We start from the raw sequence: 26,830 nt of genomic DNA, 5'->3' as shown, positions 1-26,830 counted from the left end.
CAGACACCAGAGCCAAGAGGAGGAGGCGGGAGGAGAGGCCACAGTGCCTGGCCAAGGGGCACAGGGTGTAGGGAGCTCCTTCAGACCTTCTCTCACTGGCTTTTTCCTGTCCTGACTTTTCCCCTTTTATTCAGACTTTTATCACCTCTGTGTTTGTTCTGCTATCTCTCCGTCCTCTGACGGACAATATCACATTGATGTGTGTGTGTGTGTGTGTGTGTGTTTGCACACACATGTGTGTGTTTAACAGCTTCTCATGCCTTTTTCCAACTGTCTCCCTTATTCACTCGGCAAATATTTATTGACATCATACTCTGTGCCTGTCATGGTTCTAGGTGCCAGAGCTAGAGCCGTGAACATCAGAGATTTCAGCCTCCTGTCTGCACAGACTTTATGTTCAAATAGGCAGGGGGCAGTGCAGAAAGGACACGAACAAACAGAAGCAGCACACGGACCACGACACCAGGTGACAAAGAGGCCTCTGAAGTAAACCCAGGAGAGTGACTAGAGAGACAGCAGAGGGGATCAGGCAGGCGGAGGTGCGTGCCAAGGGACGATCCCTCCTGGGAACAGCGCGCCCGGAGCTGACACGCAGCAGGCTCAGCGTGTTCACTGTCAGAACTGCGTGTGCAGACGTGAGCCAGGAGGAGAGGTGTGGCGTGGGGCTGGGGAGGCAACCGAAAGCAGGCTACGGGGCTTCCTCCACCATGGAAAGGTCTCTGCGAAGTCAGTAGAGGGTTTCAAGTACAGGGGTAACCTCATCTAACACACAAAGATCTTTCTGTGAAAATAGACCAGAGTGGTGGTTTCTGGGCCATCTGGCAGCAGGAGGCTAAGACAGCATCTTCAGGGAGAAAAGGCGGCTTGGGCAAGAACGCTGCAGCAAGGATGGCACAGGTGAGGAGAGCTGGTTAAGGTATTCTGAGGGAAGAACCTGTAGGATTGCTAGCCAACTCTGTCTCTCCCTGAGCTCTTATTTTTGTTTTACTTTCTCAAAGTTTCTCTTTGTTAACCTTTAAAAAACAGAGATCTGAACTAAATGTTGTTCATTGATTAGTCTTTCTGGAGAAGGTTTCATACCTTAATTGTAAATGCTTCTTTTGAGCATATTATAATTGACTAAGAATAAAAAACCTTCTGATGTCTGTGACATAACTGCTTTTTTTTATTTCTATCTGATGCTCAGTTTCTTTGATCAGTGTGCCAACAACCGTTTTTCTTATTTGCCATTCCTAATGAATGTACCTTTCTTTTCGGCATAAAGATATGAAAGATAGCTATAGCTGCATATTAAGGAAGTGAAAGGAGACATAAGAGATGTGGATGCAATCCCTGGGTCAGGAAGATCTCCTGGAGGAGGGCAAGGCAACTCGCTCCAGTATTCTTGCCTGGAGAATCCTATGGACAGAGGAGCCTGGTGGTCCTTAGTCCTTCGGTTCACAAAGAGTCTGACGTGATGGAAATGTCTCAGCCTGCAGGCAAGGAAGTGAGTGCAGCGACTGCTGCAGCAGCAGTGGACGCCCCAGCACACAGGCTGCAGTGGCCGAATATCACTTCCCACACCTCACTGCACCATCAAGGCTCTTTGGAGAAATGGTTACTCCAGGGCTAAGGTAGGAAATGTACGAGATGAGTCTGGAATGCCATATTATCCAGGAGATGAGGGAAACTGCTAAGCACGACTGGAGTTACATCAAAAAGACTCAGAAATCAGCCTGAAGAATCCTCATGGACCAAATGCTATCTGTAGTGATTGAACAACATCAGATATGTTGACATCTGTGAGTTAATTATGACACAAAACGAAAATACCAGATTGGTCATCAGAGGAGGATGCTATGGAACCAGCTCATTATTCTGTCAGTTAGTTAATAGCGCTAAAAATATATATAATAAAAAGATTGACTTGAATGTCAGTGTATTGAGAGGTCCTTGGGAAAGCTGATTTAACTTACTTCACTGACAGGGGCAGTTAAACAGAGTTTGATTGCTGAGAAGACTCACAGAACCCAGTGGAAATGCTTACAAATCTTCAAGTTATTGCAGAAGAATCCAACGTATTGCATCTAACGTTACAGTGAGGACAGATACCACTGATACATTTTGTCCCCCTGCAAGGCATCCAGAAAGATCAGCAGCAGCCGACGCTCCCTCTGAAAGGGCTGCAGTCAGCACACATTCACTGTGTGATCAGGAAGCAGAAGGCTGGAGAGGCAAGTGCTAAGCCTGCTGGCAAAGCAGAGCAAAGATGTCAGATTGGGAGGGTTAAGTGTAAAAGACCCCAGAGACCACTGTCGGGGGCAGACGCTGACGACTATTCCATCGTATGGAACTGTCTTCCAGTGCATATCACATTGTGAGGTTTTCAGTTTTAGCTATTTTGAACAAAGTTTTAATCAACAAGTCTTTTGTGTGTGCACATATTCTCATTTCTTTAGGGTAAATGCCCAGGGTTAGAGTTGCCAATGGCACCCCACTCCAGTACTCTTGCCTGGAAAATCCCATGGATGGAGGAGCCTGGTGGGCTGCCGTCTCTGGGGTCGCACAGAGTCGGACATGACTGAAGTGACTTAGCATGGCTGATTCATGTTGAGGTTTAAAGAAAACAGAAAAATTCTGTAAAGCGATTATCCTTCAATAAAAAATAAATTAATTTTAAAAAATGATCAAGTATCATTCCGAAGTGGTTGTCCTGGTTTTGCGCGCCCCCCAGCGATGGTGGAGAGTCGAACTGCCCCACCCTCACCTCGAGCTGTGCTGTCCTGCCTTTCATGTGAGCCATCCTGGTGAGTGTGCAGTTGTACCACTTGGGCCTGGAGTTTTCTTTATGAGAACTTAATACCTTTCTTCAATTTATACAGACATATTTGGATTTCTTACTCATCTTGTATTAGTTTTGGAAAATTGTTTTTCAAGGAAATTATTCATTTCATCTAATCTGTTGACTATAGTGGCATAAAGTTATTTGCAATGTTTCCTCATCACTCTTTTAATGCCTGGAAGTTTGTAGTGATAATGTAATCCTATTTAACGTCTCTTTTCTGTGCTACTGTTGTTGCATATTTTAAATTCACTTAAGTTATAAACTTCACAATAAATTGGTATCAGGTTTGCTTAAACAATAATTTGCCTTTTAAAGATATTAAGAAATGAAGACTATTATGGAGTCTTGAGCATTTTGCATTTATTATACCCAATGCATTTCATTGCCTTCTGCTGATTTGGATTTCCATCTGGTTCACTTCCCTTTAGGCTGAAAAATTCCTTTTAGTTTCTCTCTCTTTTAATTCAGGTGAGCCCGTGATGAGTTCTTTAGGCTTTTGTTTATCTTAAACTCTGTTTATTTCCCCTATATTTTGACAAATTTCTGCTGGATATAGAATTCTGAATTGAGGGTGTGTGTTTTTTTTTTTTTTCCTTTCAGTGCTTTAGAATATTTATCTCCTGGTCTCCATTTTTTCTAAAGAGAAGTACCTGTGTTTCATATCATACCTCTATTTGTAATGCGTGTTTTTCTCTGGCTGCTTTCAAGATTTTAAAGATCTTTTTTTCTTGATTTTCAGTTTAACTCTGATGCCTAGTTATATTTTTCTTTTACGCCTCCTGCCTAGAGTTTTCTGAGCATCTTGTAAGCTCATGGAAGCTTATGCTTTTACCAAATTTGGGAAATATCTGGCCACTATTTTCTCAGATATTTTTCTCGCTCTGTTTTCTTTCTGTCATTTTCTGAAATTCCAGTTATACATGTATTAGGCCACTGAATATTGTCCTAAAGATTAATGACACTGACCTTACTTTTAAAATATATTTTTCTCTGTTATTCAGATCAGGATAATTTATATTTACCTACCTCTATATGTGCTGAGAACACTTCTGTCATTGTCAATCTTCTGTTAAGCTCATCCAGTAAAATTTTCATTTCATATTCAAATACCATGGTTGAGGTTTTTTCTTCCACATCTACTGCTTCCCCGTAGGTATTAAAAACCTCACCTCTGTTTTGGAAGGACATACACATGCCTGTGCTATTTAACAGGATGAAAATCTGCTAGGACAGCTCTGAGCAAGCTCAACTTAGTAGTTGGACATAGGGAAAAACACTCTGCTGGGGAACTTATGATAGCAATTGAGCATAGCAAGTCTATACATCAAGGCAAAGAGCAAAATGCTGTTCAGTGGCACAGGGCACATATATGTTCTTCCTGAATAGGTGAGGTTTTTGGTACCTGCAGGGGCAGCAGTAGGTGTGGAAGAGAAACGTCAGCTGGAGCATTTAAACGTGGCTGGAAGGAGATGATGCTCTGTAGTTTGTCTCCCTGTTCAACAGGGGCTTCAGAGGACGGAGACAAAGCCCCATTCCAGGGTTTGTCTAGTAGTATATCAACCAGTTTGTTGCTTGTCTGCAACAAAATTAGGAAGAAAATGTGATGTCAACGTACTGCTTTCTTCATTGAGCAGGTTTTGTCTAATTAACAGTGAGCCAGTTGATCCAGAACACACTTTAAGAAGCACAATGTGTCCTTGTAATCTTGATGGTTATAACAATGTGTGATACATAGTAGGTGCTTAACAATTATTTATTCACTTTATGAAACAGTTTTCTGCATGGACTGGTTGATTTTTAGATTAATCATAAGAGGACTCAGGCCTTCTTGGGACAGTAGTTCTCTTATAAGACAATCACTTTTCTCTCAACAATTCCCTCACCAGTAAAGCAGCATATTACTTTTGTATCTGACTTGAGATCCTGAATGTGGGTGACCTGGGTTCAATCCCTGGGTCAGGAAGACCCTCTGAAGAAGGGAATGGCAACCCATTCCAGTATTCTTTGCCTGGAGAATTCTGTGGACAGAGGAGGCTGGCAGGCTACAGTCCATGGGATCGCAAAGAGTTGGACACGACTGAGCGACTAACACTTTCACTTTTCATTGATCAGTCCACATATTATCTATCTGGATCTAATGATCAGTCAATTTATTATCTATCATAAAGATAATATGCCACTTATCCAAGCATGAATTTGGTTAATCTATAATGTAAAATTTGGTGTCCTTTCTTTCTTCATTGCCTGCCCATCCTCTTATGGCCCAGTCAAAGCAAGCATTTACTCAGTAAATAATTAATTGGTCTCACCTCTTTGGGGTTGCTACGGGTTAAATTGTGTCCTCCATCCCTGCCCCTAATTTAAATGCTGAAGCCCTAACTCACAGTAACACAGAATGTAACCTAATTTGAAAATAGTCGTTGCAGTGTAATTAGTTAAGATGAAGTCATACTAAAGAGGGTGGCCCTAACCCAAGATGACTCCTGTCTTTACACAAAGGGGAAGTTTGGAGACAGACGTGCACACAAGGAGAACACCACATGAAGATGAAGGCAGAGCTCTACAAGACGAGAAGTGTCAGAGACGGTCAGAGCGCTGGCAGCAGCTGGGGAGGCCGGGGTCAGAGTCCCCTTAGCGCTCAGATGGAGCCAGCCCTGCAGACACCTGACACTGGACTCTCAGTCAGACTGGAAGATAGTACAACATATTTCTGTACCCCAGGTTGGGGTGCTTTTTACAGCAGTCTCAGCAAATTGATACATTTAGTTCAGATTTTTGTATTTTAAAAGTTAAAAAACAGAAACTGAGAAAGCAAAACAACTGTAAGAAAATAATAGAGGAAGTTCTACTATACTCTTCAGTATTAACATCTTATATAACTATAGTACAATATCACAACCAGAAAATTCACATGAATAAAATTCATTAACTTTATTCAAATTTCACCATGCATTCCTGTTTAACACGTATTCATGTGTGTGCATGTATGTATGTGTATTTAATTCTATGCTATTGCATTGCATGTGTTCCGTTCAGTTCACTTCAGTTGCTCAGTCATGTCCAGCTCTTTGCGACCCCATGGACTGCAGCACACCAGGCCTCCCTGTCCATCACCAACTCCCAGAGCTTGCTCAAACTCATGTCCATTAGTCGGTGATGCCATCCAACCATCTCGTCCTCTGTCGTCCCCTTGTCCTCCTGCCTCAGCCTTTCCAGCATCAGGGCTTTTCCAGTGGAAAGTCACACGTGTAGATTCGTGTTTTCACTGCTACAGTCGAGACGCAGAATAGATGCATCATGAGGACCTCTATGGATACCCTTTTCTAGCCAAAGTCACTTTCCTTCCTGCCTCCCAAACTACTGGCAACTACATTGGTTCTCCATCTCTAGTATTTAATCATTTCAAAAATGGAATGGAATCACACAGTATATATATATATATATTTTTTTTTTTTTTTTGAGCAGAGAAAGGTTTATTGCAGACAGAGCTGAACAAGGAGAATGGGGACATCCTACTCAAAAGGCCCAAACTTCAGTATGTACCCTTTAGAGATTGGCCCTTTTTTCACTAAACATGATTCTCTTGAGATCCATCCAAGCAGTCGTGTGCATAAATAGCTTATTTCTTTTATTTATTTATTTATTTATTAATTTTTTGGACAATGTCAATATTGTCTGTATTCTTTATGGAATCAACTTTTTTTTTTTTTTTCACTTTACAATATTGTAGTGGTTTTGCCATACATCAACATGAATCTACCATGGGTGTACACGTGTTCCCAATCCTGAATCCCCCTCCCACCTCCCTCCCCATACCATCCCTCTGGGTCATCCCAGTGCACCAGCCGCAAGCGTCCTGTATCCTGCATCGAACTTGGACTGGCAATTTGTTTCTTATATGATATTATACATGTTTCAATGCCGTTCTCCCAAATCATCCCCCCTTCCCTCTCCCACAGAGTCCAAAAGACTGTTCTAAGAGCTTATTTCTTTTATTGGTGAGCAATTAAATCCATGATGCAGATGTACCATCATTTGTTTATCCATTCACCTGTTACAGGAATTTGGTTTGCTTCCAGTTTCCAGCTATTATGAATAAAGTTGCTGCTGTGAACATTTGTGTGCAGGTTTTATGTGAATGCAAGTTTTAACTTACTGGGGATAAATGCCTAAGAGAGAAATTGCTGAACTGCAGGGTAAGCACTTGTTTTGTTTTCTAAGAAATTGCTTTATTACATATAAAATGTGCCAAGCAATAATTTTGCTCAGTATCACTCATATTTTTGCTCTGTAAAAACAGTGATGTTCTGTATTCAGTCTTCTGAACCTACTATTTCCCTGAACATTAGGCGTCAAAGATTTCTCTACTTTATTTCACATATCTGCAGTTTATTTATTTCCTTAGCCCTGCTGTTTTTCACTTTGTGGCTATATTATTGTCCATAGTCAGTGGTGGAACAAGTTGCTCTGATTGTGAACAAAAACATCATTTACAAATGAAATGTTCACTAGCAATTTTTTTTTTGGACTAATTCATAGAGATCAGGGTGCTGAGATTTAAGGACTTTGAATGTGAAAATCCCAGATGAAATACCAAATCACTAATCAAGGTGGATGTTCCAATATATAAGCCTGCAGGTGATGTTTAACAGTTCCTTCTAGAGAGAATATGGAGAAAAGGGAGCCCCACTACACTGTTGGTGGGAATGTAAACTGGTGCACCCATTATGGAGAACAGCATGGATATTCTTAAAAAACTAAAAATAGAGTTACCATGGGTTTCCCAGGTAGCTGAGCTGGTAAAGAGTCCACCTGCAATGCAGGAGACCCCAGTTTGATTCCTGGCCCAGGAAGATCCCCTGGAGAAGGGATTGGTTACCCACTCCAGTATTCTTGGGGTTCCCTGGTGGCTCAGACAGTAAAGAATCAACTGCAATGTGGGAGACCTGAGATCAATCCCTGGGTTGGGAAGATCCCTTGGAGGAGGGCATGGCAACCCTCTCCAATATTCTTCCCTGGATAATTCCCATGGACAGAAGAGCCTGGTGGGCTACAGTCCATGGGATCACAAAGAGTCAGACAGGATTGAGCGGCTAAGCACAGCATAGCACAGAATTAACACATGATTGAGCAATCCTACTCCTGTGCCTATATCTGCAGAAAATTCTAATTCAAAAAGACACATGAACCCCAATTTTAATTGCAGTGCTATTTACAGTAGGAAGCAACCTAAATGTTGCTAACCCTAAATGTCCATTGACAGAAGAATGGGTAAAGGAGATATGGTACATATATAATGGAATATTACTCAGCCACAAAAAAGACTGATTATAATGCCATTTGCAAAAACAAGGATGGACCTAGAAATAGCACAGGGAACTATGTTAAATATCTTGTAATAACATTTAAATGGAAATGAATCAGAAAAAGAATACATAACCGAATCACTTTGCTGTATACTTGAAACTAACACAACATTGCAAATTAAGTATGTGTGTGTTCATGCTAAGTTACTTCATTAGTGTCCGACTCTTTGTGACCCTATGAACTGTAGCCCGTCAGGCTCCTGTGTTTCCTGCATTGGCAGGTGGGTTCTTTACCACTAGCATCAAATGGTATACTTTAATTTTTAAAATACTGATTAAAAAAAATTTCATTCACATCCTCAAAGGTCTTAAGAATTGTTTGGCTTTTTAACTTTTCTCACTCACTTGTGTCCAACTCTTTGCGATCCCATGGACTGCAGCACACCAGGCTTCCCTGTCCATCACCAACTCCTGGAGCTTGCTCAAACTCATATCCATCGAGTCAGTGATGGACTCACTATCCAACCATCTCACCCTCTGTCGTCCCCTTCTCCTCCTGCCTTCAATCTTTCCCAGAATCAGGATCTTTCCCAATGAGTCAGTTCTTCACATCAGGTGGCCAAAGCTTTGGAGCTTCGATTACTTCATTACTTATCTTCAATTTGTCAAGTTGGAAAAAAAAAAAAAAAACTCCAGTTGGAATTAGTTTGAAAAATGCACAAAATCAACAGGTTAATTTGAGAGGTGCACCAAGGGATAAGGGATACTTCTATATTTATTTGGATCTTTCTGTATCAACTCCGTAAAAGGTCACATTGACCAGCCACATGTTCACATGTTTTTCATCTATAACATGGGGATGAAAATCCTTCTGCCTCAGGGCAGGAGGATGGAAATAAAGTCTAGAAAGTGAGCAAAACAGGCTAAGCAGGTGGTACCTGCTCCCCAAACATTAACCATTATTGCTGCTGTTGTTGGGGTTTGTTACACTTATTTGCTTATGTTTCAAGCTGATTTTTAATATTTTTAATTCAGTTCAGTTCAGTCGCTAGTTGTGTCTGACTCTTTGTGACTCCATGGACTTCAGCATACCACGCCTCCCTGTCCATCAGAAACTCCCAGAGCCTACTCAAACTCAAGTCCATCACGTCAGTGACGCCATCCAACCATCTCATCCTCTGTTGTCCCCTTCTCCTCCCGCCTTCAATCTTTCCCAGCATCAGGGTCTTTTCAAATGAGTCAGTTCTTCACATCGGGTGGCCAAAGTGTTGGAGTCTCAGCTTCAGCATCAGTCCTTCCAGTGAATATTCAGGATTGATTTCCTTTAGGATTGACTGATTTGATCTCCTTGCAATCCAAAGGCCTCTCAAGAATCTTCTCCAACACCACAGTTCAAAAGCATCAATTCCTCAGTGCTCAACTTTCTTTACAGTCCAACTCTCACAGTCATACATAACTACTGGAAAAATCATAGCCTTGAGTAGACAGACCTTTGTTGGCAAAGTAATGTCTCTGCTTTTTAATATGCTGTCTTGGTTGGTCATAGCTTTTCTTCCAAGGAGCAAACGTCTTTTAATTTCCTGGCTGCAGTCACCATCTGCAGTGATTTTGGAGCCCAAAAAAATAAAGTCTCTCACCATTTTCATTGTTTCCCCATCTATTTCCCATGAAGTGATGAGAACAGATGCCATGATCTTAGTTTTCTGAATGTTGAGTTTTAAGCCAACTTTTTCACTCTCCTCTTTCACTTTTATCAAAAGGCTCCTTAGTTCCTCTTCACTTTATGCCATAAAGGTGGTGTCATCTACATATATGAGGTTATTAATATTTCTCCTGGCAATTTTGATTCCAGCTTGTGCTTCATCCAGTTCAGTGTTTCTCATGATGTACTCTGCCTATAAGTTAAATAAGCAGGGTGACAATATACAGCCTTGATGTACTCCTTTCCCAAATTTAGAACTTGTTCCATGTCCAGTTCTAACTGTTGTGTCTTGACCTGCATACAGATTTCTCAGGAGGCAGGTAAGGTGGTCTGGTATTCCCATCTCTTAGAATTTTCCAGAATTTGTTGTGATCCACACAGTCACAGGCTTTGATGTAGTCAATAAAGCAAAAGTAGATGTTTTTCTGGAACTCTCTTGCTTTTTTGATGATCTAGCGGATGTTGGCAATTTGATCTATGGTTCCTCTGCCTTTTCTAAATTCAGCTTGAACATCTGGAAATTCACGGTTCACATATTGCTAAAGCCTGGCTTGGAGAATTTTGAGCATTACTTTACTAGTGTGTGAGATGAGTGCAATTGTGTGGTAATTTGAATATTCTTTGGCATTGCCTTTCTTTGGGATTGGAATGAAAACTGACATTTTCCAGTTCTGTGGCCACTGCTGAGCTTTCCGAATGTGCTGGCATATGGAGTGCAGCACTTTCACAGCATCATCTTTTAGGATTTGAAATAGCTCAGCTGGAATTCCATCACCTCTACTAGCTTTGTTCGTAGTGATGCTTCCTAAGGCCCACTGGAATTCACATTCCAGGATGTCTGGCTCTAGGTGAGTGACCATACTATGGTGGTTATCTGTGTCATGAAGATCTTTTTTGTACAGTTCTTCTGTGTATTCTTGCCGTCTCTTCTTAATGTTTTCTGTTTCTGTTAGGTCCATACCATTTCTGTCCTTTATTGAGCCCATCTTTGCATGAAACTTTCCCTTGATATCTCTAATTTTCTTGAAGAGATCTCTAGTCTTTCCCATTCTATTGTTTTTCTCTATTTCTTTGCATTGATCACTGAGGAAGGCTTTCTTACCTCTCCTTGCTATTCTTTGGAACTCTGCATTCAAATGGGTCTATCTTTCCTTTTTTCCTTTGCCTTTAGCTTCTCTTCTTTTCACAGCTATTTGTAATGACTTGTCAGACAGCCATTTGGCTTTTTTGCATTTCTTTTCCATGGGGACAGTCTTGATCCCTGTTTCCTGTACAATGTCACGAACCTCCGTTCATAGTTCATTAGGCACTCTGTCTATCAGATCTAATCCCTTAAATCTATTTCTCACTTCCACTGTATAATCATAAGGGATTTGATTTAGGTCATACCTCAATGGTCTGGGGGTTTCCCTACTTCCTTCAATTTAAGTCTGAATTTGTCAATAAGGAGTTCATGATCTGAGCCAGTCAGCTCCCAGTCTTGTTTTTGCTGACTGTCAGCGCTTCTCCATCTTAGTCTGCAAAGAATATAATCAATCTGATTTCAGTAATGACCTGGTAATGTCCATGTGTAGAGCTGTCTCTTGTGTTGTTGGAAGAGGCTGTTTGCTACGACCAGTGTGTTCTCTTGACAAAACACTGTTAGCCTTTTCCCTGCTTCATTTTGCACTCCAAGGACAAATGTGCCTGTTACTCCAGGTAGCTCTTGACTTCCTAGTTTTGAATTCCCATTCCCTGTAATGAAGAGGACATCTCTTTTGGGTGATAGTTGTAGAAAGTCCTGTAGGTCTTCATATTTTTCATTAGGTATCTTACATTTATCCTAAAGATAAGTCCATTGGTGATTCGTAACATTTTCAAATTGGCTTTTACTTATACATGAGAAACCTACTGATTGTATGTTTTTATCAAGCAGTTGGCCATATTACTAACCGCTTTCCTGGGTATAAACTGTGATGTTGCAAAGATCACAAACTGTGCCTTTTTATGTTCCAATGTTTATACCTATACCTAGTACTATAGGGTGTATGCATACATACATACAGTCGTGTCCAACTCTTTGCAATGCTGTGGACCGTAGCCCACCAGACTCCTCTGTCCACGGAATTCTCCAGGCAAAAATACTGGAGTGGGTTGCTATGCTCCTCCTCAGGGGACCTTCCCCATTCAGGGATTAACCCCATGTCTCCTACATTGGCAGGTGCGTTCTTTACCACTAGTGCCACCTGCAAAGCCCAGTACTATAGGGCAATAAGCTGTGAATAAACTATAGATAGTTGCTTTGCAATTCTACTTTCTGATTTTAACTTCTTTTTCTAGCCTTATTGTTGTTGTTTAGTCTCTAAGTCATGACTGTTTCTGACCCCATGGAATGCAGCAGACCAGGCTTTCCTGTCCGTTACTATCTCCTAGAGGTTGGTCAAACTCATGTACATTGAGTGGGTGATGCCATCCAACCATCTCACCCTCTGTTGTCCCCTTCTCCTCCTGCCTTCAATCTTTCCCAGCATGAGGGTCTTTTCAAATGAGTCAGTTCTTTGCATCAGGTGGCCAAAATACTGGAGCTTCAACTTCAGCATCAGTCCTTCCAACGAATATTCCTTTAGAATTTTCTGGTTTGATCTCTTTGCAGTCCAAAGACTCTCAAGAGTCTTCTCCAGCACTACAGTTTTACAGAATCAATTCTTCCCCACTCAGCCTTCTTTATGGTCCAACTCTCACATAGTCACATAGCTTTGATTATACGGACCTTTGTTGGCAAAGTTATATCTCTGATTTTTCTGCACTATCTAGGTTTTATAACAGCTTTTCTTCCAAGAAGCAGGAGTCTTTTAATTTCATGGCTGCAGTCACCATCTGCAGTGATTTTAGAGCCCAAGAAAATAAAATTTGTCACTGTTTCCACTTTTTCCTCATCTTTTGGCCATGAAGTGATGGTGCCAGATGCCATGATCTTAGTTTTTTGAATGTTGAGTTTTAAAACAACATTTTCACTCTTCTCTTTCATGTTCATAAAGATGCTCTTTGGTCCCTCTTTGCTTTCTGCCATTGGAGTGGTATCATGTGCATATCTGGGATTGTTATTTTTCCTGGTGATCTTGATTCCAGCTTGGGATTCATCCAGTCTGGCATATCACATGATGTCCTCTGCATATAAGTTAAATAAGCAAGCTGATAATGTATAGCCCTGTTGTACTCTTTTCCCAATTTTGAACCAGTCAGTTGTTCCATGCTCAGTTCTGTTTCTTCTTGACCTGATACAGATATCGCAGGAGACAGGGATGGTCTGGTATTCCCATATCTTTAAGAATTTTACACAGTTTGTTGTGATTCACAGTCAAAAGTTTTAGCATAGTCACTGAAGCAGAAGTAGATGTGTTTCTGGAATGCCCTTGCTCTTTTTATGATCCAACAGATATGAGCAATTTGACCTCTGGTTCCTCTGCCTTTTCTAAATCTAGCTTGTATATCTGGAAGTTCTTGGTTCATATACTGCTGAAGTCTAGCTTGAAGGATTTTGAGTGTTACCTTGCTAGCATGTGAAATGGGTGCAATTGTGCAGAAGTTTGAACATTCTTTAGCATTGCCTTTCTTCAGGATTGGAATGAAAACTGACCTCTTCCAGTCTTGGGGCTACTGCTGAGTTTTCCAACTTTGCTGACATATTGAGTGCAGCACTTTAACAACATCATCTTTTAGGATTTGAAATAGCTCAGCTGGAGTTCCATCACCTCCACTAGCTTTGCTCTCAGTAATGCATTGTAGTAATGCCTGCTAAGGCCTACTTGACTTCACACTCCAGCCTTGTTGAACAAATTTAAAAGGTGTTAGTATTTTTTTTCTATACTATACTATGAATAAAAGTTAATCTATTTTGAAGTTTCAGCAGAGTTTGTCTGTTAGATGTTCTTCTTTGGGTGCTTTCAAAGGATAGATTTCTGAGAACAGTTTCAAGATCTTCTGGGGCTGATTAATATATTCAAAATGTTTTCTAGCAAACCATGTAACCCACAAGAGATTAATTTCCAAAATATACAAGCAGTTCATAGAGCTCAATATAAAAACAACAAACAACCCAATAAAAATATAGGCAGAAGATCTATATGTATCTTTCTGCAGAGAAGACCTACAGATGGCTAGAGACACACGCAAAAATGCTCAACATGGCTAGTTGTTCCCGTTGTTCAGTCTTTCACGTTCCAGGGAGGTTATCTTCACATGGGCTATTTCCTAATTTCAGGTGTCAGCATGTCCTTCTTGCATTGACTGTTTCTCAAGTAACTTTAATTCAAAATAACCGATGTGCCAAAGTGGCATATTCTGCTCCCTCTCATCCCCAAGTAATTAACAACTAAACTCTTAAGTGTTACTCTTGGTTCACTTCTCTTTCCTCATCCAAACATCCAATCTGTTGGCCAATCAATCAGCTCCGCCCAGAAGACACAATTGCTGTTTTTCTGCTGTCCCTCCACTGCCTGGATCTAAGCCACCTCCTAGTGAATCCACTGTCCTGCCTGCTCCCTCGGGGCTCGTAACCTATCTTCCGTCTTTCAAAAGGGAAAGTCAGACAAGTCAGACTCTTATTTCATGCCTCTGCTTGGGGCACTCTGTGACTTCCTGCTGCCCTTGAAGCAAATCCAGAGAAATCCATCCCCTCCAAAAGCCCAGGCCCAGACTTGCTGTCCTCACCCGCACCTCCTCTGTGACCTGATGTCCCTGGCTCGGACTTCTGCTGAGCTGGGCCGTGTGTACCAGGTCACCCTGCCGCTGAACCCTGATTCCCAGTAGGGCGGCCATCTACAGCACCACCCCCATCTAGGCTCCTCCTGCCTCAGGAACTCAGGTTTCAGCTGCACACCCCCAACTCCCTTCTCCCTTTCAGACCTCACCCAGCCCACCAGCAGGGCCTGCTTGCCTGAGCAGCTAAGTTGCTGCCTCCACCTTGGCCACCCCAACCCGAGTCACCTCCAAGGTCACTGCCATAGCCTCTGACAGCCTCTCTGCTGCTTCCACCCCTTTGCGTCCTCTTCACACAGATGCCAATGATCTTTGCAAAGTTGAATGCAGTTCCATTAGGTTCCTGCCCATTCTCCTTCTCACTCAGCTAAAACGCAGAATGCTCACCAGGGTCCTCAGGGCCCGCAGCAGCCCACCTCCAGCCCCCTCGCCAGGCCAACCTGCGGGATGTGGAACCCACTCTGTCCTGCACTTGGTGTCTCCTCCCCCAGACATCCACGCGGCATCTTTCCTCACCTCTCCTCGGGCTGCCTGGAGACAGCCCTAGCTGTGGGGAGCTGAGCACGACTCCTGTGGGTTCGCTGTGCCCGCCACGTCCTGTGCTGCCAGGAGAACCCAGCGTTCCTGAGAGCAGGACTTAGTGGTATGCCCAGAGTCTTCTTTAGGGGCTGCCTCTGTCATAGGATACAGGTTCCAATACATGTGTGTGGGGTGGGGTTTTGTGACACCAGCCCGGTGTCCGAGAGTTCAACTCAATTCTGACACCATCTGCCTGGAGGGAGTATGTGATCCCACAGGGCAAGGACTCAGTCTCATAAGACCGCCCGCACTTCAGGCTCCAATCGCAAGTTCCCATCTGTCAGCTGTACTCCTGACAACAGCTCAGCTGCAGATTCTAGCCACAGACTGGCAGTTCAGTTGATTTGCTAGAGTGGCTCACAGAACTCCTTGAGTTCCACTGATTTGCTAGACTGGCTCACAGAACTCAGGAAACATTTTACTTACTAATTACCAGTTTATTATAATCAGATATAACTCAGGAATAGCCAGGTGAAAGAGGCACCGGGCAAGGTGTGGAGGAAGCTCTGACCCACACCCTTTTAGAGCCTTCAATGCTTCCAGAATCTCCACATGATCCCCATCTTAGAAGCTCCCCAAACCCAGTCCTTTGGGTTTTTATGGAGGTTTCATTACAGAATCATGATTAAAACCTTAGGTTATTGGTGATTGATTCAACCCCCAGGCTCCCTCCCCTCCCCAGAGGTCAGGGGGTGGGGCTGAAAGTTCCAATCCTGCAGATGGTTCCCTGGCAACCAGCCTCCATCCTCAGGGGCTTTCCAAAAGTCACTTAAGTAACATCAACCCAGGTGTGGTTGAAAGGGGCTTGTTATGGATATCAAGACACATTTATAGCTCTTATCAATAAGGAAATCCAAAGGGATTTAGAAACTCTGTGCCAGAAATGGAGACAAAGCCAAATGGTGTCTTGTTGTTGTAGCAGGCCAGGCCTCTCCGTTCCTCACCATCTCCGCAAGTTTTCCCAAGTTCATGTCTGTTGCATTGGTGATGCCATCCGTGGTACCATCACAGTATCACACTGCCTCTTCTACTAGAATGTTAGATTCATGAGACAATTCTCCCCTGTGGCCTCAGTGCCTAGAACAATGCCAGGCACACACAAGGTGATGAACAAGTATTTGCTGAGTGAGGACAATGAAAGACATTTTCCAGGGGCCAACAGTAGGGCCTCAGAGCTTGGGGTCCAGATGGCCATCCCAGGAGTCCATCCAAGCCTCGTCCTGGCCTAGGAAGCTGAGTCTGAGAGTTCAGCTGACAGAAGATATCTGAGCCCATAACCCCTGCAGAGCCATCTATGAGAGGCTTACATACCACTGCATACATGTCAGAACAGAAGTAATTCCATGAGGTTCAATGGGTCACACAGTGTGGAAATCTTCCAGGAGACCACATGAGCTAGGCCTTAGTGGAAATACTGAAATGGGATTGATGAAGAGAGGTGGGGAGAGGTTCCAGGCCTTTGGAGCAGTGTGACTCACAGAATCTTGGAACCTTAGAGTAGAATGTAGATGGGGATGAAGAAGGCCTGTTCTGAGGAGGGTAAGGAGACCTCTCCCTTGGGCCTGGTGGGGACGAGGGCAGGGCAGAGTCAAATCAGCAAGTTGGTGCCAGTTCCCCTAAAGGCCTCAAGGAACCTCTGCCTGAGGAGCCAGCCTTTGACTCTGTAAGCTCCCGGGTAAGGAAATAAAGCGAAGTAGTCAAGGAGGTCAAGTAACTGCTTTGGCCCCCTGGGGACTAACTGTAGCTTGGAGAGTGGAAAGCAGGGAGACCCGCTCTCAGGCCCCGGGAGGGCTGGGAAGTAAAGAGGGCCAGCAGGCTCTAGGACCTTGGGAAGCCAGGGGATGAGGGAAAATGTGGAGACCCCAGAAGCTGTGGTTCTTGGTGGGCTGCTAATATTCAATTTGAGATGCCACTGGCCCACTCTGAGATCTGATTTCTTTCTCGGAAAATGCAGGTACTTCAGTCAAACCTTTCTCTAATCTGGGCCTCTACACATCTACCGGGTACTCCCAGGAATTGGGGGGAGGGAAGAGCCTTGATCTGTGACACAGACTTTCTTAGTACCTGTCACTCTACCTCCCTCAAGCTGGATTCTAGTAAATACTGTGCTCCATGCCAAGGTTCCCTGTAGAGGTGTGGCCCCTGGCCTGGCTGGATGGGGTGTAGGCCAGGGTACAGAGGTGAGGACCATCCAGAGAGAGGGGCATAGGGAAGAGGTAAGTGATTTACACAAAGCCAAGAAAGTGACTTGTCAGCAGGCACCCAAGGGAGGAACCCAGGCTGGGCCAGGCTGCTGAGTTGGTCCCCTCGGAGATGACAGAGTGCTCCAGCGCAGGGAGAGATATGAGGCGCTGACTTGCAGGAGGAGGAGGAGGCGAACAGTTCCCTTAGTCCAGACAGGCAGCACCCAAACGTGCTCGTCTTATTGTGGGAAAGGGGACCCCTTTCCAGGGCCTGAAACTGGGCTCTTGTCTAACACTCGGAAATGAATTGTCGGAGGAGACACACCTACTGACAAAGCAAGAGATTTTACTGGGAAAGGGTGGAGAGCAGAAGGGTAAGGGAACCCAGGAGAACTCTGTCACATGGCTCGCAGTCTCAGGTTTTATGGTGATGGGATTAGTTTCTGGGTTGTCTTCAGCCAATCATTCTGACTCAGAGTCCTTCCTGGTGGTGCATGCTTTGTTCAGCTAAGATGGATGCCAGAGAGAAGGATTCTGGGAGGTGGTCAGACACGTGGTGTCACCTTTTGACCTTTCCCAAACTCTTCTGGTTGGTGGAGGCTTATTAGTTCCCTGTTCCTTACCAGGACCTCCTGTGGTAAAACAACTCATGCAAATAGTTACCATGGTGCCTGGCCAGGGTGGCGGTTTCAATCAGTGTGCTTCCCCTGACAATCTCACCCGAATTCCCAGCCATGGTCTGCCAGGAAAGACATCCCTGGTTCTCACACTTGGACTTTTAAAGGGGAAGACAAGAGAGTCATGGCCATCGTTGACCTGCGGGCTTGCCCGCTTGGGACGCCCTGACCTTCTGGCGCGGCCCGCCCCGGGCGGCCCTCGCTGACCCCCGGGGTCCTGCAGGGCGCCCTCTGCGCCAGCTGCCACTCCAGCCACAGCCTCCTGGGCCCTCCCTTCCCAGCAACCAATGCTCCGTCAGCGTCTGGGTCAGAGAGGCCACTTGAGAGCCAGAGCACAAAAGGTGTATTTTCGCCCTCACGGTTTACCAGAAAGGAAGAAAGACTGAAATAGAGCAAACCAGCCTCCCTTTGCTCAGCGAAATATTCCTCCCTTCAATTAAGGGGAAAAAAAAATCCTATTTAGGGAAATAAGGAACGGCAGCGATGGTCATGGAAGTTCAGTCTAGTTCACCCAAGAGGTTAGTGTAAAAGGGCAGGGTACCGAATTGTCCAGGCTAAGAAGAATCCTCTCGGGGTCCCGGGGACAGATGTCCTCAGTAAATGAGCTTTAAAACTCGGAGCATCGGTATGCTCTGGCCCATGTGCCTTGTGATTCTACCTGGTTCCAGGAGGCGGTTGCCAGCCGGGTCCCACAGACCCATTCCCAGGGGGCCGCGGTGCCTCCCACACCATGCCGTCTCCAGTCTCCTCCAGGGGCGGGTGCGCTTGCCGAGTCCGGGGCCCGCACTGATGCTTCCGGGAAACGAAACTAAGCCGCTCCGAAGTTTCCACCTTGGCCTCGGCTTTTGGTTTCCCGCTCTCCGCGGGGTCCCAGGCTGGGCGTGGGGCGGGGCCGGGAGTGTCCGAGCGGAAAGGCCGAGGCGGGCGCGAAGGCTCGGGGCCCGGGCGGCGGGCGGGGCGGGGCGGGGCGGGGCGGCCGCTGACCGAGCTCTCGTGCGTCCCGCAGGCGGGGAGCCCGCGCCGCCGCGCCCGGGCCGCCGGCGATGATCACCTAGGAGGCTGGCGCGGGCGGGTGCGAGCGACGGAGCAGCCGGGCGCGGCGACACGCGGCCATGGAGCGGGAGCCGGCGGCGGCGGCCGAGGAGCCCGGGCCCCCGGGACGGCGGCGGCGCCGGGAGGGCCGGATGCGCACCGTGTGCTCCAACCTGCAGCCGCCGCCGGGCGCCGAGGAGCCGGCGGGCAAGGGGGCGCCGCGGCGCCGGCTGCGCGGGGGCGCCCAGCACCTGGCGGACAACAGGCTCAAGACCACCAAGTACACTCTGCTGTCTTTCCTGCCCAAGAACCTGTTCGAGCAGTTCCACCGTCTGGCCAACGTGTACTTCGTGTTCATCGCGCTGCTCAACTTCGTGCCCGCGGTGAACGCCTTCCAGCCCGGCCTGGCGCTGGCTCCCGTGCTCTTCATCCTGGCGGTCACGGCCTTCAAGGACCTGTGGGAGGACTACAGCCGCCACCGCTCCGACCACGAGATCAACCACCTGGGATGCCTCGTCTTCAGCAGGTGAGCCGAGCGCGCGGCGCGGGGCGGGAGACCGCGGACGGCCGCCTTACTCCGGGCGGGCGGAGGGTCGAGCCTCAGGGGGCTGCGGCCCACGCGGGGACCCTGCGGCCCGGGGCGCTGAGACCTGGAAGCCCTCGCAGAGGTCCGGGCGTGGGGGTCCGCAGTCCCTGAGTGTCCCTCAGACGTCGCGTCTGAGCCTAGCTATCACAGGGCTGGCATCCCGCGGCTCCTGCTTTCTTAGTAAAAAGGAGAGAAATTCCCTGGCGCCCCAGCTTCAAGTCCCAGCCCCAATCTTGTCCAGGCTCCGAGGGCCAGAGTGTTGAACGACTTAAGCAACCTACACAGGAATGTAAAGCTCGGTCTCAGGTAACATCTCCTGTCGGGACAACAGAGTGAAACTGCCACCAAGTTCTGACATACCAGGCACACATCAGATAAAAGGGCAGCGGGGTCCATTCCCTTTGTGAGCTGGGAGCCGGTCACCCAGCCGGGTGCCATCCCGCGGAGCTAACTGCATAGTTTTAAAATATTAACCCGTTTCCAGATGGAAAGACTGAGACCTTGAGGACTTTTTCGAGCCTTGTGCGCAGTTAGTCCCAGGGAGTGTACTTCTCTGGGTTCCTGCTCCTTCTCTCTCCCTGCTCCTCCCTAAAGTTTTGGACCCTCAGGAGAGACCCGTCTGGGACGCTGCAGTCTCTTCTCTCCCTACACTCCCAAACCCTGAGAGCCCCTTGGCCGAAGACCCATCTCGGAGCTGTGTCTGGTGTTAGAGTCCACCTCACGGCCACACCCTTCTGGAAGGCAGATGACCTTGCTCCCTGTCCAGAGCTGAGCCACTGTTTCCCTGCTGCTCCTTTGCTCGAGCCTTGGTGTCCCGACTGGTTGGGACCTCGGAGGTGAAGGCAGTTAGGCTTGGTCAGCCTCCAGGAAGCCCCTTGTACTCTCCCGGTTATTCCTGCCTCTTAGGTTAGCTTCGAAGAATGCCTTTGAGTAACTCTGACCCTCCTGGCAACATTGATTGTTGTTTTACAAATTACCCTTGTTTTACAAATGAGTGAACAGGGGTTCAGAGAAGTTAAGTAACTTCCACACATTTCTATGTAGTACTACTAAAGTTTGACCCAGGTCTTCCCAACTTCATAGCTTTTACAGTATTCTGGTGCTTATGTTTTTTAAAGTTATATAAGGATCGCCTGAGAAGCTTATTAAAAATAACAATTTAACAGTGGGAATTAAAAAACTGAACAAACCAACAATTCTCAGGCTCCATCCAAACACATCTGACTGACTCTTCTGGGTCTGGGCCTGGAGGTCTGAGTATTTAATGAGCACAGAGGTGATGTTTCTGTCACGGCCCACGTTTGAGTGATGCTGCCTGCTTGCTGTCAGGGGTGCCCGTTGGCAAGTCAGCAAGCGTGATGCGATGGGCAGGGCCGTGGGATTTCCTGGCTCCTGTTCCCCCTGCATCTGAGGAGGGAGGGGGCACCCTAACCCAGAGGCCCTCCATTCCAGCCTGTTGTGTGCTCTGTGTACTTCAGTATACTCCACGAGACCTGGTGGGGCCCCAGGTTCTGTCTTTACATGCGTACCACTTCCTGTTCTTCCTCAGCTGCTACTCCTGTAGCCAGAAATACTTAGGCCTCAGGAAACCGTTTATTTTCAGCTGACAAAGTCAACTGACCCTTATAACTACCGTCACCCCCAACATGCCCATGACCTCCCTCATTCCCCTCCTAGTGGAATCCCAGAGCGATCTCTGGTCTCCGTGACCTCAAAAGGCTTTCTGGAATTCTGAACCCTTCCCCTTCCCCATGGACCCGCCTGTCCAATGTTTTCTTTTCCTGACCTGGGTTCTCAAAAGCTGAGTATGGTCTTTGGTGGGGGTAGTGGGGAGGCCTCCGGGACAATGGTGCTTTCAGGCCCCAGCGCCTCCCAGCTCCCAAGTTAAATTCCTTGAATGCTTTCTGGGGAGAGAATGGGCCTTCTTCCTGGGGAGGTTCTCTGGGTGTGAGATGGTGTCAGCTGTGCGCAGAGAGGAGGCCGTCTGCGGGAGAAACTCCTTCAGGCCCCAAAGTCTGGGATGGCTGTTTTCAGTCCTGGGCTGTGAGTCATTGTATGTCTGAGCCTCCCCGTCCTCCCCACCGTCAGGCCGGAGTTTGCTCAGGGTCTTTGGTACCCACAGGGACAGTGATCCTATGCGGTGCGCAGCTGGGATCTGTCCTGTGTCATGTCATTGCTTTGGTGGACATGGAGTGGGCCTTCTGTAAACGGTGTCCATGCAGCAAGAGCAGACTTGAGTTGGGGAGGCCTGCCACTGTCTCTGGACGGCGGCTTCCCTGGGATGCTCCATGTGTCCTGACTGCAGTGTGCAGTGAATTAGTTATTTGTACCATTATTTATGTGGTGTGTCCCCATGTCAGGGTCTTCTTTGATGGCTCAGTGGTAAAGAAAATACCTGCTATGCAGGAGATGCAGGCTCAGTCCCCTGATTGGGAAGATGCTCTGGAGAAGGGAATGGGAACCCACTCCAGTATTCTTGCCTGGATAATCCCATGGACAGAGGAGCCTGGCGGGCTACAGTCCAAAGGCTCGCAGAGAGTCAGAATTGACTGAGAACACACACACACGTCCCCATTATGGAGCCCTTGGGTGCCTTCTCTGTGGGAACCCCGCGTCAGGCTTGCTGGAAGTGCAGGTTCCTGGGTCCTGCCCTACCACTCCCTGACCCTGAGCTGCTGAGCCCCTGGAGGTGGGAGAACTGGTGGCCACAGCATGCCTGGGTTTACACACACAGACTTGCGCAGAGGTCCTCTGTCTCCTTGGCCTGAGCCCATGGCGTCATCTGGATCTCAGGCTGTGTTTGGGAAAACTCTCCTGAGCCGCAGCAGCGGGACGAGAACACAGAGGCTGGTGCTTGGAGCTCTGGTCTTCCCTGTGGCCTCGGCCCTGGGAAGGCCAGGCGGCGTGGGATGGGGCAGGCACTGAAGTCATTTTTGGTCACACAGGCCTTCCTGTGAGGGTGACGGCTGGCTGGCAAAGCCATCTCCTTCTGGGCACAGGTGGAAAGAAGGAGGTGACAGTCCCATCCCCATTCGCTCCGGACGTGGCCTCAGGTTTCTCCTGCTGTAGGGCTTGGACTGCGCTTTAGCCTGCAGGCCTGAGTGAGCCTCCCGCGGGGACAGGCCTGATGCCCCCAGGGCTGGGGAAGGGGCAGCAAGTGACCACGGGGCACAAGGCTGGTGGGGCTGATGGGGGGGTGGGAGGCAGGGATGGGGCCAAGAGCCAGCCAGGAGGAGGGCGGGGGTTCTCGTGGAGGGAAGGCAGAGCCTGTGATCAAAGGAGGGGCCGGGGGGATGTGGGGGGTTCTTGTGGAGGGAAGGCAGAGCCTGGGATCAGAGGAGGGGCTGGGGGGATGTAGGGAGTTCTTGTGGAGGGAAGGCAGAGCCTGTGATCAGAGGAGGGGCCGGCGGAGGGGTTGGGATGTGGGCAGTTCTCGTGGAGGGAAGGCAAAGCCTGTGATCAGAGGAGGGGCTGGGGGTATGTTGGGGGGTTCTCGTGGAGGGAAGGCAGAACCTGTGATCAGAGGAGGGGCCGGGGAGATGTGGGGGGTTCTCGTGGAGGGAAGGCAGAGCCTGTGATCAGAGGAGGGGTCGGGGGACACTGGAGAAGAAATGTTCCTGAGAGGGCATTTGCCAGAGAGAGAGGATGAGTGGAAGCCCAGGGTTCCAGCGCTTACCCGCCTGTTCAGCCTGAGCGACGAGGTTGCCGGTTAAAGGGAGCAAACCTTGCCCCTGCCGCTGGAACCCAGTGAGCCTCATCAGGGCGCAGGCTGAGACGGGGTTCCGGGCGGACGAGGCCCTGCCTGGCCCAAACTCTGCACAAGCCCCTGCCTCACCTGCACCCCGTTTCTAGCATGTCAGTGGGTCCTGGCCCATGTCCACACACCCCTCATGCCCCTGATCCTGTGGACCTGGAGGAGCCGGCACCTTGTCCTGTGGCCCCCACCTTCCGCCCAGCCCTGCCTACGTTCTTGGGTAACATTTTCCCTTTTGCTCCTCTCTGCTTTGTGATGACTCAAACCTGGGCACCTTTCGGTGTCTGCCTCCAGGATGACGGCAGCAGCAGCATTTCTGCCTGAAATTAGCCCGTGGTGACTTTTCCCTGAAGGTTTTGAGCTTCTGGGGCTCTGGCCCTTTGGTGTCTGCCGTCATCTTTTGGGAAAACAGTCAGGGCATGCCCTCATGCTTCTCTTGGAATTTAACTGGTGTCCATCCCTTTCCTTTGACTCTCACTTGGCTTTCCCAGCTCATCAGGGGCACCTGTTCAGCCTGCTTACCCTGGGCTCCACGGCTTCTTTTGTCAGAAGATCCTGAAAGGGACCCGACAGAGTTTCCCCATTGTTTCTGTCCATTTATCTTGCCTCGAACTTCCTTTCCCGCCTTTCCTGGAGAGTCCAGCGTCTTCCTCACCAGCAGCAGAAATGTTTTGCCCCTGGGAAGCACAGCACCTTTGTCTTATTTGGAAGAAAATATCTGAAGAAGCAGGGATACCAGTACAAGGCCCCGGGGGACAGGGGTGCACCGGAACAACATGTCTTCTTGCCGCAGGGACATCTGGCTGGTGTGCTAGGTGGGGGGACTCTTGAGGAATATTTGGACATTGCCATTCTTGTGGTTTTGGAAATAATTTTTCTTTTGATACTTTTTTTCATAAATGTGGTCCAATTATAGAAACAGAACCGCTCTTTCCCTAGAAACTTGTTTGCCCTCCGGGGATAGTCTTGTTCAAGGGAAGGTCCTTTTTATACTTGTTAACGTGAGCCAAGTGCTTTACTGAGCGGTTCCCCTGTAACCTGATGGTCCTGTTTTCACACCTTCACTTCACAGGTGAGGAAACTGAGCTTCAGGGCTTGATAGCCGCCTTAGGGCTGCCTGCTGGGAGATGGCAGAGCCATAGCCTGAGTCCAGACTCATCCTGCTGTGACTCTCAGTTCATTGTTTTCTTGTACTTGCCATCTCCACCCCCAAGAGCAGTATGCTTCATTTAAAAAGGAAAAAAGACTTTAAAATTTAGTTCATCTCAAAGTATTTTCTAATTTTCCCGATGGTTTCTTCTTTGACCTATTTTATTTAGGAGTGTTTTAATTTCCACATATTGGTGACTTCCCCAATTTTTTTTGGTATTGATTTCCATTTGCATTCTATTCACACAGATATAGAGCAGTACATAGATAAGGAACCTTTGTGTCTCCATCACCTAGTTTAATAGTTAGCACCTCATGACAGCACTGTTTATCTGTATCCCGCTCACTCCCTTCCCCTTTAAATTGAAGCACATTCCAGACTTCAGAACATTTCTTCTGTAATATTTCAGCATTTATTTTTAGAAAAGCTACAACTTTAAAAAAAAACCAAAACTATCACACCTAAAGAATTAGTTTTAATTCCTTAATATTATTAAATACCAAACCAGTGTTCACATTTCCACTTGTCTCATAAATGCCGTATTTCTTTATTCAATTTGTATGTTTGAATCAGGTCTCATTGCTATTGGCTGATCTGTCTCTGAGATCTCCTTTACTTGTAATTCCCTTGTAATTCCCTTCTCTCTCTCTTCTTCCCCTTGCAACCTGCGTTATTTATCCTGGAGGGCTTCCCATTGCTTGAATATTGCTGATTTCTGTGGATCAGGTAACACACTCCTTTCCACGGTATTCTTGTGAGGGGGTAGGTGGGTCTTGATGCTTCATCAGAGTTTCATCAGTTTTGATTTTCGAGGAGGAGCGATCGAAACTGCACCTAGCGGTGGTGCACTTCCCTCATAAGGGACACAGAGTTCCTTGGTCCGTCTTTTTGTGATGTCAGCAGCCATGGTGATCATTGACTACCTCCATTAATTTGCTGGAGGTTATGAAATGATGGTGGGCCTAATTCTTTCATTTATTAAATATTATTCATAATACTTTCATAAAAAGATACTTCCTTTCATCTACTATCTGGTTTCCCAGTGGCACAGCTCATAGAGAGAGATGTTTGATTTGGATCACTCACATCTTCCATTGGGAACTAATTGGCTTTCTAAAACGTTTATAAACTTTTTATTTTGAAATACTTTTATTAGACTTTATAGACAAGTTGCAAAAGCAGTATATCCTTAACCAACATTCCTCTCATTTTAATGTTTTACTTAGCTGTGTTACAGTGGTCAAAACTAAAAAATTAACATCAGCACAAAGCTATTAAATTAAGTTTAAAAATATATTTATTTTTTTATAATAAAAAAATAAAAAATAAAATGTTTATATATGAAAAATAAAAATATATTTTTACTGAAGTATAGTTGACTTACAATGTTTTGGGTGCACAATAAGGTAATTTAGTTATACAAATGTATATGTTATTTTTTGAAATTATTTTCCATCAAAATATTGACTTTAGTTCTCTATGCTATATGGTAAACCTTTTGTTGCTTCTTTCATATCTATTTTTAATTAGAAATCTAGCATTCTATTCATACTAAGTCAAACAAATGGAATCAAAATGTAATAATTTTTTTAGTTAGACAAAAATCCATACGTTTTGTAAAATATATATATTATACACATTTATATATATGTATATAAAAGCTGTTCTACTACACTTGATAAAGTCTTGAGAAAGAACATCAAAAAAAAAAAGAGATGGAGAAATCAGAGAACGTGAACTAAATGAATAAGAGCACTGAATATGAAATATAAAAAGTGAAACAAGCTAGATCAAAGTAGAAGATCATCATATAATCTAGTTTTTAAGCATGACTGCTCACTGGAAACATCTGGACTCGAGAAAAAAGCAATACTTGAGCATTTGTATTTTTCAAAAAACTTCAAGATAATTCTGATATGCATCTGGATTTTAAAAAGGGATTACAGGTTTTTCTATTAGATCCTAGTTTTGATGGTATGCAGTTCTATTATTTTTCTGTTGACCAATCATGATAAAATGGTATTACGTGAGTAATAGTTACATAATCACAATAGTAAAAGATATTTATCAGTGTTCACAATCAATAGCCAGACAAAAAGGAGAAGATAATTACAATTGCAAGCCATATCAAAATGAATCTGCCACAGGTATAAAATAAAGGAAAAAAAAAAAAAAACAATTGCAAGCCATAATGGGAATATGATTAACTTAACAATATAAAATAATTACATACAATTTGGAGGAGGAGTCAAGCAGAGTGATGTGGTAAGTGGAAGTGCACACACACACATGTTTTCATC

General features: G+C 46.1%; 1 protein-coding gene across 1 annotated transcript in view; it reads left to right on the top strand.

Moving 5' to 3' along the window:
* The first annotated feature begins 18,965 nt into the window (after positions 1-18,965).
* The window catches only part of ATP10A (ATPase phospholipid transporting 10A (putative)), a 181,441-nt gene continuing 173,576 nt past the window's right edge, over positions 18,966-26,830 (top strand). The window contains 1 exon segment of the mRNA XM_005890679.3: positions 18,966-19,566. Within this exon segment, the coding sequence (XP_005890741.2) occupies positions 19,121-19,566 (446 nt within the window). The 5' untranslated portion in view covers positions 18,966-19,120.

This window comes from Bos mutus, chromosome 21, assembly GCF_027580195.1.
Source record: "Bos mutus isolate GX-2022 chromosome 21, NWIPB_WYAK_1.1, whole genome shotgun sequence".
Classification (NCBI taxonomy): Eukaryota; Metazoa; Chordata; class Mammalia; order Artiodactyla; family Bovidae; genus Bos; species Bos mutus.
Note: the sequence above shows the minus strand (reverse complement) of the source record. Positions and strands in the feature narration are given on the sequence as shown.